The 17,216-nt window shown below is 52.4% G+C and overlaps 1 protein-coding gene across 5 annotated transcripts in view; it reads left to right on the forward strand.

Moving 5' to 3' along the window:
- Window positions 1–17,216, forward strand: part of AK8 (adenylate kinase 8) — a 129,875-nt gene that overhangs the window by 74,517 nt on the left and 38,142 nt on the right. For all 5 annotated transcript variants that reach the window (XM_027035491.2, XM_027035487.2, XM_027035488.2 and 2 more), the window contains one exon: window positions 4,496–4,637. In XM_027035491.2, coding sequence (XP_026891292.1) covers window positions 4,496–4,637 — 142 coding nt within the window. The remainder of the gene's footprint in view (window positions 1–4,495; window positions 4,638–17,216) is intronic.

Here is a 17,216-nt window from a genome sequence, read left to right on the forward strand (position 1 = left end):
TTCATTTTTATTTAGTTTTGAGAGACAGAGAGACAGAGCATGAACAGGGGAAGGGCAGAGAGAGAGGGAGACAGAATCAGAAGCAGGCTCCAGGCTCTGAGCTGTCAGCACAGAGCCTGACGTGGGGCTCGAACTCACAGACCGCAAGATCATGACCTGAGCCGAAGTCGGACGCTCGACCGACTGAGCCATCCAGATGCCCCTCATTTTACTTAAAAAAAAATTTTTTTAATGTTTATTTATTGTTGAGAGAGAGACAGAGCACGAGCAGGGGAGGGGCAGAGAGAGAGGGAGAAACAGCATCGGAAGCAGGCTCCAGGCTCCGAGCCGTCAGCACAGAGCCCGACGCGGGGCTCGAACCCACGAACCGTGAGATCATGACCTGAGCCGGAGTCGGATGCTCAACCGACTGAGCCCCCCAGGCGCCCCAGATCTGGCAGCTTTAATGAGTCATCTGCCGGTCCCACAACATCCAGTGAGGCAGGTGCCACTGACGAGAACACTGAGGTTCAGGGAGGTCCCATCACTGCCAAGCAAGAGTGCACTGGACCCCTGGCCTGTCAGCTCACACTTGATCCAGGGCAACTAAGAGGGGAGTTTTCTGGGTTTTATTCTAAGGAATGCTTATAAAAGCAGCTGTACCGGGGCACCTGGGTGGCTCAGTCAGTTAAAGCATCTGACTTCAGCTCAGCTCAGGTCATGATCTCATGGTTCGTGAGTTCAAGCCTCACCTTATGCTCTCTGCTCTCCTGCAGAGCCTGCTTCGAATTCTGTGTCTCCCTCTCTCTCTGCTCCTCCCCTGCTCTCTCTCTCTCTCTCTCTCTCTCTCTCTTAAAATAAATAAATATTTTTAAAAGACAGCCAGGGGCACCCAGGGGATGGCTCAGTCAATTAAGCGTCCAACCGACCCGCACAAGTCATGATCTCGCGGTCTGTGAGTTCGAGCCTCGCATCAGGCTCTGTGCTGACAGCTCGGAGCCTGGAGCCTGCTTCGGATTCTGTGTCTCCCTCTCTCTCTGCCCCTCCTCTGCTTGTGCTCTGTCTCTCTCTCTCTCTCTCGCTCAAAAATAAATAAACATAAAAGAAAAAGGCAGCCGTATCACAAATCCTCCTTGCAGCTTCCCCACCCCACCCTGAGCACAGCCCATCCGCCCTCCCAGTCCGCAGAAGAAACTGAGGTTCAGAGTGTCAAAGCAGGTTGGGGCAGAATCGGGACTAGGAGAGGGAAGCCAAGGGCCCCTCTCACCGAAGCCAGACTCTGACAGGGAACTGCCGGAGACTTGTGGCACCTCCCGGCTGCTCAGATTCCCACAGACTTAAAGGGCTCCGCGCTTGGGGGCTCAGCAAAAGGTGTTTCCTCTCTAGAGGCTTACAAAGCTGGAGCTGTTAGCTGGCGATTTTCATTCAGGCTCCTCAGCCCAAGCTCTTCGCGGACTTTATATGACGTCCATTTTTGCTCTTCGGAGCCTTGCAGTGACCACTTAGAAAATCGTGCTTTTCATTAGCCACATCCTTGGGGCATGGGGACCCCGACTGGGGACTCCACTGGCGGATACCACAAGATGGCCGGTCCCTGTGCAAATGTGGCCAAGTCCAGGATCCTGAGATTAACTCCCATGGGTTCGTTGACTAAATGAAGGCAAACGCACGACTGTTCCCAAGATGGCCTGTGTGTGGCCCAGATCCCCTTCCCCTCTGAAGGCCTCGTGGGCCTGTCTGCTCTCACTTCCCGCGGACCACTCAGCTCTAGCCCCATGGGCCCTTTCTCTGAAACTTGAATGTGTCCAGATCGTTCCAGCCTCAGGGCCCGGCCCCTTGCCATCCTGTCTTCCTACAACATACTCTCTGGGTCTTTGTGCACTTGGACTCCCATTTGGACCTCAGCCAGATGTGACCTGCCCAGAGGCCATTCTGGACCCAAACCAGCAGGCTCCCATCACTTGGTTTGTTTTCTTCATCGTACTTACGATTCTCCGCGGTGGTTATGTATCTGTGCGCTGTCTCCCTCTCTAGAATGTAAACGTTGGGAGGGCAGGGCCCCTGGATCCTTGCTTGCCGTGTATTATAGTGGCCAACACAGTGCCTGGCACAGCACGGATGCTCCGTAACTATCCACTGGACAGATCGCTGGGAAGGGCTTATTTCTGTATTAGTTTCTTATTTAGGTGAAAACACTCGTAAATATTTAGGATTGGAAAGCTGTGTGACAGATTCTTAACCCATTTTGTGCTTAATCTGTATTTATCCTGAAACAAGGCACTGGTTTCCCAGATCAGAGAACAGATGCATTATTTGTTCACACGGTGATCGGAGTGCTGGCTCCCCGCACCCGAAATCCTCGCGGGGCCATGCGGTGAGAGCCAACATACCCTGTGTAAACAGGGATCTGTAGCCTGGGGGACAAGCCCTGACGTTATGACTCTCGGAGCTTGCCCGAGCCTCTCCCGAGGTCTCTGTCTTTAAGTCTCAAGGCTCGTTTGAAGCCGGCCTCCTGCATCGCCGGCCAGCAGTCTGTTCTCAGAGCACCGTGACCACGGGGGACACGTGGACACATTCAGTATGTTTTACTTCCCAACATGCATCTCCCAAACCAAAACGTATCAGCCACCATCTCTGAGTGGCTGCCACGTGCCTGGAAATTTGTGTGCACCGTGAACCCCGTGGGGACAGATCCTGTCATCCTTTTTTGTCAGGTGAGCAAGCTGACCCTTGGAGAGGTCGAGTGACCAAGTGAGGTCGGTCGGCGGCACCTGAGGGCAGGGCTGAGACCCTAGGTTTGCGTGCCCCTCAAGCCCGAGTTCTTTCCTCTCTCCCGCCCGGGCTCCCCAGAGTCTGGGCAAGTTGCTTTTAACATGTTTGGTGAGTTGCAGTGGAGCTTTTGGAAAAAGAAGCCTCCGGTCTATTTATCATTCCACACCTACTGCGTGCTGGGCACTACGTTAATCATGGGGGGGAAATGAGGTGGGCGTGGTCTTTTCCCTCCTGGAAAAGTCTTATTCCTCATGGAAAAGACTTCCAGTGTCTTTTGGGAGAGGCAGACATCACAAGAGGACAGCCGACGACGACGACGATGACGATGACGATGACGAGGGTAGCAAGTGAAGTAACCCAACCTGGCAGCAACCCCTGGGGCCCCTCCACTGGGGCCCCTGTAGGTTGAATGGAAAGTCTTGCCCCAGGCAAGGTGTGGGGGAGGGGCTTTCTGGAAGGAGGGACTGGCAGACTCAAGGGGAGGTGAAGAGCTGGGGGGGAGTCACCAGGGAGGGAGTCAGGAGTCAGGGACTAAAAGGGACTGCTGGCCTTGGGGGGGGGGGACTGTTCTTATCCTCTGAGCACTGGGGAGCCACAGCAGGTGTAAGCAGGGGGAAGAGAAGGGATGAGCTGCAGCAAGTTCTCGTTCATGCCAGGTGTTCTCTCTAGGGCGAATGCCCCTTTCCGATCTTTCCTCCGGCCTGGGGTAGAAAGGCTGGAAGGTGCGGGAAGGGACAAATTCAGGGAAATGTGAACGTCTCAGATAAGGCTTTTGGGCCTTGGGTCAAGAGCGCAAGCAGCACGTCCTGGCCCTGGAGGAAGACGGCCGTTTCTGCGTCTCCCACCGTGTGCTCGCCTGGCCGTCAGTCTGGGGCCTTCTGGCAGGTTCCGATGTGCGCACCAGGGCCACTTGCCCGACGCACGGATGGCCGTTTGGCATGGCGGCTGGGCCTCTCCCGACAAGCTGCCCAAGACCCTCGCCGCAACTCAAGGAAGCCCGCTCGTCGGGGGCCACATCCATAGCAAACACGGGTAATATGTACCAAGTATTTCTGGAAAAACGGGTGCAAAGCGCAGGAAATGCAGTGCAAATTGCCCGAAGGGAGCACATCAGCAACATGGGACGTTTAATGAGTCTGGGAGGCGAGCTGTACATTTTGGGAAAACGTGAACTGCGGTAACGTAAACGAGCATCCTCTCAAGATCTCGTTCTCCTTGAGACTGCGTTTCAGTCTCTGGTTGTCACCGCAGCTGCAATTCTAGAGGTCTGATTCTAGACATCAAGGAGGGGGGAAGCGGAGGAAGGAGAGAAGCAGGGGTCGCCTGTGTGTCGCAAATTAGCACAAGACACCCAGAGTAAACCTTCACCGGGGGCCTGCTGTGTTACCCCGAAAAGCCTCTTGCTGCAAAAAAAACAGACCCTGCAGGAACGGGGACTAACCTGGCTGCTGATGGGTGCGGCATCGTGTCAAGGTCAGGGGAGGGTCAAGATCAAGGTCAGGGTCATCCAGTGCGGGTTTTCCTTCTCCCACGGCCTGCGTTCCTCCAGTTGCCGGGACCTGGGAGGGACCTGGGCACCCGCAGCCTTGTCCACCGAAACCCGACCCTTCACCAGGTCAATCCGGAGTCAAGGAAAGTTAGGAAACCCACGGCCCCCAGGCCGCCGATGCTCCCTCACCCTCCCGTTGGGTCAGGAGCGGTGCCCAGGATGACAGCGTGACCGCCCGCCCTCCTCTCCCTGCAGTCCCCGACAGCATCATCATGAAGGTGCTGGACCAGAGGCTGAGCCAGCAGGACAGCGTTCAGAAGGGGTGGGTGCTGCACGGCTTCCCGAGAGACCTGGACCAGGCGCACATGCTGCACAGCCTGGGCCACCAGCCCAGCAGGTAAGCCGCCCCCTTCCGGAAGGTCGCTGCCACTGGGCACCCCCTCCCCAGGGGCTCGGCCGACGAGGTCCCGGTGACAGCTTGCGGTTTACCAGAAGCTCCACTGCCCCTGCAGTGGCATGGCTCTTCGACACCCCCCCCTCCCCATCCCCGGCCACCCGCCCCCTTTGCCCCGTGAACTGGGAGTCAGGCTTGGGTTCAGGTCCCGGCTCTGTCACTTACCTCGCGGGACCCGAACTTCCTCGCCCGTGAATGCCGACCCACCCCAGACAGCCTCGCCTCCCCCAGGGGATTGTGCCAGTGAACGGATGTCTCCTTCTGCCGTTTCTCCTCTTGCACGGTTTACGTTTAAACCTTCGGTGCATCGGACATGTATTCTGATGCGGGTATGGGGCACGGGCTGAGCACTTCCTCCCCAGATGGTTGGCCATTTGTTCCAAAACGGCATCCAATGTCGTGGAACATCGCATTCCTCCTCCGCTGACGTGCACCGGAGAGCACGCCGTCACTGTGTGTACTGTGGGAGGAAACGAGGGGGGTTCCAGTGGAAACAAGCAAGGCTAAGAAGTCTGAGCTCGCTCTGGCGAGGGAGTCGCCACGCCGCTCGGGTTCGGCAGAGGCCCGGAGGCCGGCAGCGGAGCGGGAAGGCCTCCCGGGTGCGCCCTGCCCGAGCTGCTGCCCTGGGAGGCCGGGTGGGGGGGTGGCCACCTCGAAGCGGGGCGCCCCGTGTGCTTGGCCGGGGGACCATATGTGGCTTTCTCTGGTTGGTCCTAACCTGCAAACGGTGGCAACAATTAAGGAACCTGCTAGGTATCTGGCTGTTTTGGGGTCCCTTGTAGCAGAGAGTGCGACTTGGTTTGGGAGAGTTTTTGCGTTTCTAGGTACTTGGCATCTTATTGTTATCATTTCAGCTTTTCGTTATTGGCTTTTTATCTTCACGTGGCGTGTGGAGAAGTTGTTGAAGTGCAACCTCGAATTTAAAATAAAAATTATTGGCATTCTGTGGAAGGCTATTCGACAGTATTTGAAAAGAATGTGTATTTTATAAATTTTTTAATGCTTACTTACTTTTGAGAGGGGGAGAGAGAGCGAGAGAGAGAGAGCGTGCACAGGCAGGGGAGGGGGAGAGAGGGAGACACAGAATCCAGAGCAGGCTCCAGGCTCCGAGCCGTCGGCACAGAGCCCGACGTGGGGCTCGAACTCACGAACCGCGAGATCACGACCTGAGCCGAAGTCGGACGCTCAACCGACTGAACCACTCAGGCGCCCCAAGAATGTGTATTTTAAATTTGAAGTTATAGAATTAAATATACATTATTAAGTCACACTTTTTCTTTTCTAAGTCTATTTTTTTTAGTCATCTGTACACCCGACGTGGGGCTCGAACGCACGACCCCTCTATCGAGAGACACATGCTCCCCTGACTGAGCCAGCCGGCGCCCCTTAGGCCCTCCTCGATCCCCTCTGTCCTTGTCTCCTCATTGCTGTGTTTGTTTTTTGTGTCTGTCATCCTGTCAAGGACTGATTTGCTGACTTCCCGCTAACAGCGCATTTTTACTAATTTCTCTTGTTCCCTTATTTCCTGCAGCTTTTGCTTTCTGTGTGTCGGTGCCGTGTTACGCAGTTCACAAAGGCGTGGGTCAGCGATGTGTTCCTTGTGAAACGTCGCCCTGACGGAAGTGACCGTCTTTGACACGACCGCGGGGTGTCTGAGCGCCCCCTGTGCCCCTCCTCAGCAGCAAAACATCGGTATCAGAGAGAGAGAGAGAGAGAGTCTGTGTTGCAGTCTGCCTCAGGACCTCCCAGGTTCTGGCCAGAGAGGTAGAAGGCACACACTGATTCTTCTAGAGCAGCCGCTCTCGGGGGCCAGCTCCACCGGAAGGCGCGCCTTTTGGTCTGTTTTGCCTTTTTAAATTTTTCTTATTTTGTCGTTCCTGACGCTCACAATCACCTTGCTTTTTCGCTTGCCTACCTTTCTTTGTATCTATGTGCTAACTAGTTCCACTCCTTATTAGAGCGCCTCCGAATAGTTTGCCACAAGGTCCGTCAGGCTATGTAATCTGTCGGCCGCAGGCTTTTTCTTTCCCTCTGATTCCTCTCTCTCGGTTGGACTGTTTTTGTGTTTTGTTTCCTCTTGGCTGACGGCATGGCTGTTGTCAGACTTACCCGCTGTGGCATCACGGGAGTTTCTTTGTCCTTCTCCTGTTTTCCGAGCCCCATACTCTTCCTCCGTCTGGCCTCCAGCTGTTCCTCGAGTTCAAAAGGTGGTTTTAGGGGCGCCTGGGTGGCTCAGCCGGTTGAGCGTCTGACTCTTGGTTTCGGCTCGGGTCATGACCTCATTGGTTCTCGAGTTCAAGCGCCGTATCTGGCTCTGCACTGACAGCACGGAGCCTGCCTGGGATTCTCTCTCTCCCTCTCTGTCTCTGCCCCTCCTCTGCTCTCTCTGTCTCTCAAAATAAATAAACATAAAAAAATAAATTTTAAAAAACGGTGGTTTTAACAGAAGGAGGCTGTCATGTCCTCAGCACACTTGTTCCAGACTGAAGAGGTCCCCCTCCACCCCCTCCACGGGTGCACAGTCATCCCGATGCTCCCGTGCACGAGCACCCAAAGGTTCCCTTCGCCCCCCTCCCACGTGAGGAAGCTTGTTTCCACGTCTCCCGATTTTCTTTCTCTTGGTTTGCTGCCTTGTTTTGGTCAAGCACATCCATCGGTAGCTTCCTGAGAAAGGTTGTGTGGGAGATAAATTTTTTGAGACTTGGTACGGCCCGAAGTGCCCTCATCCTACCTTCCGACTTGCGGGGTCGGTTGGTGGGGCCAGGAATTACCCCAGTCGCTTTCCCTCCGCCATTTTGAATTGCTGTTAAGAAGCCCAATGCCAGTGTGATTCCTGGTTCTTCGTACGTGGGCTTTTTTCTTCTCTCTGGAACTTGGTAGATCTTTCCTTCATCCCCAGGGTCGTAAAGCTTCACTATAAGATTTCATTCGTTTCTTTGGCGTGGGTCTGGTTTACTTGGTTGTCCCCGAAGCTAATCTGGAATGTTCCTTTTAAATTTTATTGATCTTGTTAAATGAATTATTCTATCTCTGGAAATGCTCGTGACAGGCTTGTTATTGCAGGAGGTGGGGGTTTCCCCTTTCTGTTAAGGTTTTGTCAGTCTTTATTTTTTTTTCTTTTTAACTTATTTATTTTGAGACAGAGAGAGAACAGGGGTGGGGCAGAGAGAGAGGGAGAGAGAGAATCCCAAGCAGCCTCCGCTGTCAGCGTAGAGCCCAATGCGGGGCTTGAACTCACAAACTGTGAGATCATGACCTGAACCGAAACCGAGAGCCGGACGTTCAACCGACCGAGCCAGCCACGTGCTCCAAGGTTCTGTCTGTCTTGGCCTCGTCCTTTCTCAGTAGATTCTTTTGTTGGTTTGTCGATCTGATTGTTTTTCAGATGTCAGGTCACCCTTGGTGGTTTGCTCCAGTGTTAGAGTAGGGGATTAAGATGTTAGTGGGTGGGACCTTGTGGCCCGTGGACTTTGTCTTCATGGAAGGGCGGTCTCTTGGGGCCATTTATGCAGAACCCTCCGCCAAACTCCCCCACGCTGCTCAGCTTTGTCCAGGAGGACTCGTTCAGCCTCCTGCCGGATGGTGAGGTTCTGGGGTCCAGGGGGGAGGAGGACAGTGGGAGGCAGGCGGAAGCGGAAGGAGGCATCGCTTGCTGCAGGCCATGTGCATATTTTTTATTTATTTCCCCTAATTTCGGTACAGATGCAAGCTCTGACCTGTGCTTGGCATTCCTCGGCCCAAGGAGCCTGAACTATACCTTCTCTAGAGCAGAAACCTTCCATTTCTACCCAAGTGAAGGAGGAGAGACACTGGCCCAGCAAGACGGTGTGAGGAGGGGATCTGGGGCTTAATCTCTTCAACCAGTCCTCCTTATTTCAGCCGCCGGTTCCAGAGTGGTGCCTGTGCCCGAGCCTTTGAGGGTTTGGTGGTGAACGCTGGGTTTGTTCTCAGCGGTTCCTACTGCTGACTCGGGGTTGGCCGTTGGGGTCTCTGCAGCTGGTTGCCCCCTGCACACCTGCTTTCCAGCCCCGGACATTTTGTGTCCGTGTCCCCTTCCTCTGTTCTCTCTGTCGCGTCGGGTCGGTTTCTAAAGCCCCTTGAGTCATTTTTTCGCGGGGAGGGGGGGGTGCTTTGGGAGGAAACAGTTTGGTGCGTGTTTCAATGTGACATTCGTACTTGGAACTCAGCCCGCGGCCTCTTTGTGGCACCTGTGTAGCCCCACTTTTAGTTTCAACTAGTTTGCTTCCCTTATTTTTTGTTATCGTGTGGACAGAATGAAATTGGGCTTAATGTGTTTTTTTTACTCAACCTGCTTTTTTTTAGTCCTTGAATAGCTGAAAATATCCCACTTATTTTTGCCTTTATCACTTTATTTTATGCTTCACTGGGGCTTCCTTTGTCTTCCATCTTAAAAAAAATTTTTTTTAATGTTTATTTAGTTTTTGAGACAGAGAGAGAGACAGAGCATGAGCAGGGGAGGGGCAGAGAGAGAGGGAGACACAGAATCCGAAGCAGGCTCCAGGCTCTGAGCTGTCAGCACAGAGCCAGACGCGGGGCTCGAACCCACGACCCACGAGATCATGACCTGAGCTGAAGTCGGACACTCAACCAACGGAGCCACCCAGGCACCCTGGGTTTCCATCTTTTTTTTTCTTTAGTTTATTTACTTATTTTTTCAGTAAACGCTACACTCAATGTGGGGCTCGAACTCACGACCCCAAGAGATCAAGAGTCGCACGCTCCACCTGTCCGCCGACTGAGTCTTTTCTTCCTGGTTTGTGTTTTCTTTGACTTTTCTTACTGCAGTTGTTACCTTCTCTTCTCTCCGCTAGTCCGTGTGGACGGTGGTCTGTGTCTCCAGCACGCTTTGTACATTTCATGTACACGGTTAGGCTTGTGCGTCTCACTTTGTCAAATGAAACAGAGGCTCTCGACTGTCATGTGCAGGAGAAAGAGAGAGTGCTCCCCCATGTGCTCCCTCTTCGCCCCTGCCGGTCCACTCTCTGTCGTGAAGAGGGGCAGGTGGGGACACACGTCCTCAGGCTGTTCTGTGCCGGTCTGTGGGACACACATTCCTGTTTTGTTTTTTTTTTTTTAATTTTTTTTTTCAACGTTTTTTTAATTTATTTTTGGGACAGAGAGAGACAGAGCATGAACGGGGGAGGGGCAGAGAGAGAGGGAGACACAGAATCGGAAACAGGCTCCAGGCTCTGAGCCATCAGCCCAGAGCCTGACGCGGGGCTCGAACTCACGGACCGCGAGATCGTGACCTGGCTGAAGTCGGTCGCTTAACGGACTGCGCCACCCAGGCGCCCCCACATTCCTGTTTTTAAGATTGCTAAGCGTTTCTTTCTAGAGGTGTAACGATGATGTTGTCTCCAGCAATAATTATGACACTTGTGAGCTTTTAGTTCCCTGTCTTCAACCGGATTCAGAGTTCAACATCAGCTATTTCCGTAACGCAACCTCCCCCATTTACCAATTTTGATTCGTCTGTCCTTTGAATGGGTCGTCTGTGATGCTTTTTCAGCCGGGGCACGTGCATGCTAGACTTCCTAAATTCTTGCCCGTTTGAGAGTGCCTTTCTGTTACCTTTATTTGTGAACAACATCTGGCAAAGTGAAGAACCGTTGGGTCAAATTTCTTCCCCACCGGCACTCCTGTATCTTTTCCGCACTGTCCTCGGCCGTCTCTGGGGCTGCAGGAGTTCCCCGGGGGCGGTGGGTCAAGTGCGTCTTCTGTCTGGGTGCCCTCGCGTGCTCTCCCCCCACCCCCCAAGTTCATTTACACTGGCGAGACCTCAGTCTTGCTTCTCTTGATGACTTTCCCCTGAGATCTTATGCATCCCATCCGGGTACGTTATTTCAGGAGGACATTCTTCTAGTACACATATTAGTATTTTCCTGGCTCATTTGCTTGGCCCTCTTCTCCAGGAAGACCACTCGTGTGCGTGTCGGATAGCTATCATCTGTTTTCCATAATTGGGGATTTTTTTCTGGTAGCTTTCATGTCTTGTTCGTTTCCCATCTGTCCTTCATGATAACTTCAACTATGTTCTGTTGTGTTACTGTCTCATGGCCCCTGGTTTTTCGTTTCTATAATGCTTAAAAAAAATTTTTTTTAACGTTTATTTATTTTTGAGAGCTAGAGAGAGACAGAGAGAGACAGAACGAGCAGGGGAGGGGCAGAGAGAGAGGGAGACGCAGAATCCGAAGCAGGCTCCAGGCTCTGAGCCATCAGCACAGAGCCCAATGCGGGGCTCGAACTCATGAGCTGTGAGATCATGACCCGAGCTGAAGTTGGACGCTCAACCGACTGAGCCACCCGGGCGCCCCTCTATAATGTTTTTATGTTTCCCTTTATTTTCTCCCTTAAGTCTGTCAGCTTTTGCTCATCTCCTCTTCTATCTTGCACCTTTTCCATGATTTCTTCCATGGTAGAGTCTGTTTTTCCTAAATTGTGTTGAGTGTATTGATAAGTCTTGATTGAAAAATGTGCTTAGGTTTCCTGGAGTAATTTTTCTTCCAAAGGGTATTCATTGTCTCTCTCTATTTTTTTTCCTTCTCTTCCTTCCTTCCTTCCTCCCTCCTTTCCTGCCTTTCTTTCTTTCTTCCTTTCTTTCTTTCTATGTATCTATCTATCTATCTATCTATCTGTCTATCACCATTTTTGGGGAAGCATGTCTCCCTAGGTCCCAAGATGCTTGTCTTTTGCCAACGATTTGTCCTTGAATAATAGGCCTGTCTTTTGCCTAAGAATGGCATGAGTTGGTATATTATTTTATTTCTGCGACTGCTTTAATAAATCCCCACAAACTTGGTGGCTTAAACAACACAAATCTATCGTCACCCAGTGCTGTAGGCCTAAAATCAGTAGTCGGCAGGCTGTGTCCCTTTCTGGAAGCTCTGGGAAGAATTCATCTCCTCACCCTTACCAGGAGGCTGCCCACCGTCCTTGGCCCCGGGACCCCTTCATCTCCAAAGCCAGCAACGTTGCACACGTGGACATAGTCACGTCTCCCCCTGACCAGAGCTGGGGACACTTCTCAGGCTTTCAGGACCCACGGGGTTAGATTGGGCTCACCCAGAAACTCAGGGATAATCTGACCATGTCAGGGTCTTTATCTGAATCATATCCGCAGAATCCCTTTTGCCAGGGGAAGTAACAGATTCCCACATTCTGGGGATTAGGAGGCGGCCCTCTGGGGGGGGGGGGCATTCTCCTCAACCCCTAGAGTTGAGGCCGGAGGGCTTCCTGCGGGAGGCGGAGACGTCTGGTTCTGGGGCAAACGGCCGGGGCTTCCTGTCTTACTACCCGTGTTGTCTGAGGACCTCCAGGGGCCACAGGGCCATGGGGCTAAGTGTCCACCCTTCGTGTTCCGGCAGCTTAACACACTAGGGTGCCAGTGGGCTAGCTTCTGTGCAAGGGGGTCATCTACCTGAAGATGAGAGGCTCTGGGAAATTGCAGAACGGTCACTTTGGGGGAGGCTGGAGGCAAGGATCCAGTGCTCGATTCTTCTGAGCCCCGAGGGAGGAAACGACAGTTTTAGACAGGCGAGGGCACCGTGTTTATTCAGAAGCACACGGGGAGAATACTCAAGAAGCTCTCTGATTTAGGGCAGGTTTGCGAGGGAGTATTTCTCCATTCACCAATAAACTCAGGTTCTAAAGACTTAGTAAACAATGCTGATTTAATTTATTTGACCCCCAGGGCGGAGGCCAAACAGGGAAAAACATGTTTGTTTCCAACACAGGTCTCATCGTCACCCCTGTTCCATCACCTTTCCTTATTTTCCTCTCCTCCTTCTCCTCCGCCTCGGGTCTGACTACTCCATTCCCCCCCCACCTCAGCCTTCAATTAACATTTTTATGATTAATGTAGAAGGTAATTTTAGCCATAAACCTTCAAGTCCAGATCCAGGCTGAGAAAGCGCGAAATATTCTAAAATGAGCCCGCCTGGCATTGGCATGAATATCGGGGCTGTAATTCTGGCTCGGTTGTGATGCCAATTATAAAGCAGTCTAGCTGTGGCGTTGCTGTTTCTGACACCAGGAGGAAACCTTGGCAGAATTATAGCCTAGAAATCAATCTGGGAATACGATACAGAAATCTATAATTCAGACATGAAAACAATCTACAAAGCCTCTTTTTTTTTTTTTAGGAGGGTTCGATGAAATTAGATTAAAATAAATTTACATATATATCAATTTTATTATTAAAATATATTCATGCCAGTAAACAGAGTTATTGGAGAAGGAGAAGCTGATCCGTGTCGGACACCGAAATAGACCTCTCTGGCTTATCAGAAAACAAAGTTATTGTCTCCTTGTCAAATATAAATCTCTTCTCAGAGCTAATAAATGGATAGTGTTCAAACGCAATGTTTTGTTTGACTCCTACCTCATAAACCCGTGGCACATAATACTAAATTATATTCTGCCAAGCAATATCAATCTCTAGATGCCAACATCACACGGTGAGGGAAACAGACCAAGTAATTGATGTGTTGCAAAGAAGGAGAAAAAGTTATTTGAGAACAAAATAAAACGGGCTATAAAGTTTGTTAAAACATCATCATAGTAAAAAAAAAGAAAGAAAAAAAAAGGAAGAAGAAAAAGAAAGAAACAAAGAAAGAGCTATCCGAGGCTGTATCCAGACTCTGCCCTCCGCCTGGCTGTAAAATAATTCATTTCATGCAGCAAGTTTGTGGCGCGGTCCTTCCCTTTAAAATTAATGTTTACCATAGAGAGGGAGTAGAGGATTCTGATTGATGTCGGGAAGTTTGCCGGGGAGCAGACAGGCTGGGTTTCCGTACCCCCTCCCTCCCCCTCAGTGGGGCGAGGAGGGGCGGGGCAAGCTGTGGCCTTGAACCTCCCTCCCCTGCTACGTGGCTGGGCAGCCAAGGCCCCCCCCCCCCCCCCCCCCCGTCCTGTCTGGCTGCGAGGCCAGCCCGAGGTCAGAGCTGCCGAGGCATTCCTTGGAAATCGCTGGGGAAGAGGGTAAAGGAGGGGACCCCGGCTGAGCGAGTGGAATTTATTTACGACGCGGTCTTCTTTACTCTTTCTCTTTTTCTGTTTCGGTGCCCTAACTTTGGGGTCTGTAAAGCAATCCCCCAAGGACCAGGTTTTAGAGGAGCTTTTGTGTCCCAGCTCCTTGTATGCAAATGGGAAACTGCTCACAGGGTTCCTTCGAGAGAGTGGTGGTGCTTCGGGATTTTTATTCATCATCATTTTGTAAACTAGCGGGTCAGGGTGTCCCACATCCAGAGGAGCCCAGAGGAGCCTTGGGAAAGCAGTGACCGGTCCCCGCTCCTTGCGTTCGGCTCCCACTTGGTGCCTGGTGCGTCGTCGGCTTTGCTAAACCCATGGCCGTTTCCTCCAGGGAGCGGAGGGCAGACCAGGGAGGGGAGCAGGTTGGCAAACACCAGCGCCAGGCCCCTAGGGGCTGGGAACCCCACCCCCATCCAGAGAAGCGCGTCCGGTGTCTGGGGGCCAGACCCTTGAAGCAAGGCCAGGGACATCTCGGGCCAGTCCCAGGCTGCCACTGGCGCTGACGAGAATCCCTCCCTCTGAGGACACTTCCTCCCCCACTGGTTCCCCTGCCCCCCTCCCGCCCCCCACTGTCCTCCTCATCCTGCTGAGAATGAGGGTGATACCCGAGTGCCAATTACGGGTTTCTTTACATCTCACTGCAGATCCTCTCAACGGCCCCAGAAAGCAGGCTTTTTCTGCGAAAGGCACTTGGCTTGGGGAAGCCTTAGACCCCACGGAACAGTCCAGGCCTGAACCCAGCGCCTGCTCCGAGCGGTTCCGTTCTGTCCTTTCTGCGATATAATTGACATTCACCCCAGCGGGCCGGCTTGAAAAACACTACTTTCATCTCGGCTTCCTATGTGTCAAACGGGGCAATAGCCTCTACTCTTTTCACCCTCACGGCACTACCGTCCTAGAGAGAAAACAGGGTGTGAGTGCGTGATAGTGCATTACACACACACACACACACACCTTGCACGGGCGGGCTGCAGATTCGTCCACACAGTCAGGAGCGCCAAAACGTTTCTGGTAGTCACTCGCGTGATTTTGAATTCCTGTTCAAAATAAAAAGAAACCAAAATGGCAAACGGACTCAGAAGGGATGGCCGTCAGGGTGTATTTGCTGTGTCTCCTCGTTATGGGTTGGCACACATGATTTCCTGATAGCCTAAAAATATTTTTTTTCCTCTAGTAGCTGTTTGCTTTTCTTACCCACAGAAGGCATCTTAAAGATCGGGGTGGGCTGAACTTGGGGCAGTTGGCTCCTTATTCAGCCGGCGGCACGCGGCACAGGAGAATGACCCTGAAAAAGACCGAGAGGCACTCGCCCTTTGTCCAGAAGGACCTCGTGGGGCCAGGCAAACCTGAGGGTCACCGTCAGGGCGTTTCATGGGTGTCGCTAAATTGTTCTGCTGAACGCTGGTTTGATTTCTCGCTTTTGATTCTGCAAAATATGAGACAGTGGAGTGAGACGGCATTGTGAAAATAAAAACTGGACTGGTTTGTAGTTTCCACGCCGGAGCTCTCTAATTTGATTTCAAAACTTGTTCTTTTGAGTTCTGTATGACGCTGTATGTTCGGGGACAACACAGTGAAAGCCCTGGATGATGGCTTTGCCTTTTCTAGCGTGTTCCAAAGTGAGAAGGGCGCTGTGAGCTCCAGGGGGACAGATGGCAGTGGGACTGGAGAACAATTAAAATGCAAGATAGAGGGGATTTCTTACCTTCCTCTGCTCTCTCTCTCTCTTTTTTATTATCACTCGGTCCTTCCAGGAAGCTCTCATATCTCCGCAGCTGATCCTTACGTGGATTAGGGATAATAAACAGCCCATTAATGGAGGCCTGAACCAGGAAATGGAGTTGGAATCGGCCGCGCAATTCGGTGGCTGACTGAGGTTAATAACTCCATTACTCCAGCTCTGTGCTGAGCCGCCCGACGAGCAGCGTGTTAGCCTTATCTTACTCCTCATTAATTGAGCTAATAGAACCCAAGTGACCCTGCCTTGCCGCCTTAGTCTGAGAGTTTACCAGACATGGGCTGGAATACATATCGTTCCCCGTGTGCTCTGCGGGCGCCTTTGTTTTTGGCAGAGAGGTCTCTCTTGAAGACCGTCAGCCTCAAGACCCCTCCTAACAGCGGAGTCACTGGGCCGCCGTCACACCAGGCTCCCCAGGTCCCGCTGACTTTGTTCCACGAGGGTGTCGCGGGGAGGGCTCGAAGGGCTTTGGAGGAAGTAGCAATTGTCTCAACAGCGAAAGAGACAGCGTGGCACATGGGGGTGGGAGTAGGGGCAGACCACGGCCTCGCCTCTCCGGCTGTCCTCTGTCCTGCGACACTGGGCAGCTGCCTCTTTGGCGCCGTCCTTCCCACCCCCAAAGGTGCCCGACAGTTCGCAGCGTGGTTTTGTACACTTACTTCACGTCTCGAGGGCGAGCGGTCGGGGCACTACTGAACCTTTCTTTTTTTTTTTTTAATTTTTTAATGTTTATTTATTTTTAAGAGACGGAAGGACAGAGTGTGAGTGGGGAAGGGGCAGAGAGAAAGAGAGGGAGACACGGAATCTGAAGCAGGCTCCAGGCGCCGAGCCCCATGCGAGGCTCATACCCACCAGCCATGAGATCGTGATGTGAGCCGAAGTCAGACGCCCAACCGACTGAGCCACTGAGGCGCCCTGAACCTTTCTTTTTAAAAAAATGTTCACTTAACCTTTATTTATTTTTGAGAGACAGAGACAGAGTGCGAGCGGGGAGGGGCCAGACAGGGAGACACAGAAAATCCGAAGCAGGCTCCGGGCTCTGAGCGGTCAGCACAGAGCCCAACATGGGGCTCAAACTCATGAACCGCGAGATCATGGCCTGGGCTGAAGTCGGATGTTTAACCAACTGAGCCACCCAGGCGCCCCATACTTAACCTTTCTAAGCCTCAGTGCCCTTCATGGGGTAAAAACTCCACCCTCTGACCTCACCCTCTGCCAGACACAAGTAGGTATTTGCTGGGAAAACATGGATGGAAGGGGTCTATGAAGTGGAAAATGCTCTGTGCAACCAAGATGATGTTGCCAACAGATTACAAATCGAAACCTGACTTTCCCGCGGCAGGTTATTAGCCTCTCTGTGCCTCAGTTTCCTCAACCGACAACCAGGGGCGGGAACCTTTAGGACATCAGGTGGAGGGGTTCGAGGAGATGGTGCAGGGAAACCCTCTGCCCAGAGCCTGGCATCACGGGGGCTCCATACGAGCGAACCATGCTTATTTCTAATGTGCTGGGGACTCCGAGCCTGTCCATGGAGATCAGAGCTTCTGAAGAGAGATTGAAGCTCACCGAGATGGCTGGTGCGAGGCCTTGTGGCCCCTTGTGACCGTGTCCCTCTGGTCAGAGGAAGGTGGTTCCCTGCTCACCAGCTCTGTGGCACGCTGCGTGGGGCAGAAGAAAGATTCTGCAAATAGACAAAAACAAATCGCACTTTTGTTGGAGACCCCTATCGTTTT

This window comes from Acinonyx jubatus, chromosome D4, assembly GCF_027475565.1.
Source record: "Acinonyx jubatus isolate Ajub_Pintada_27869175 chromosome D4, VMU_Ajub_asm_v1.0, whole genome shotgun sequence".
Classification (NCBI taxonomy): domain Eukaryota; kingdom Metazoa; phylum Chordata; class Mammalia; order Carnivora; family Felidae; genus Acinonyx; species Acinonyx jubatus.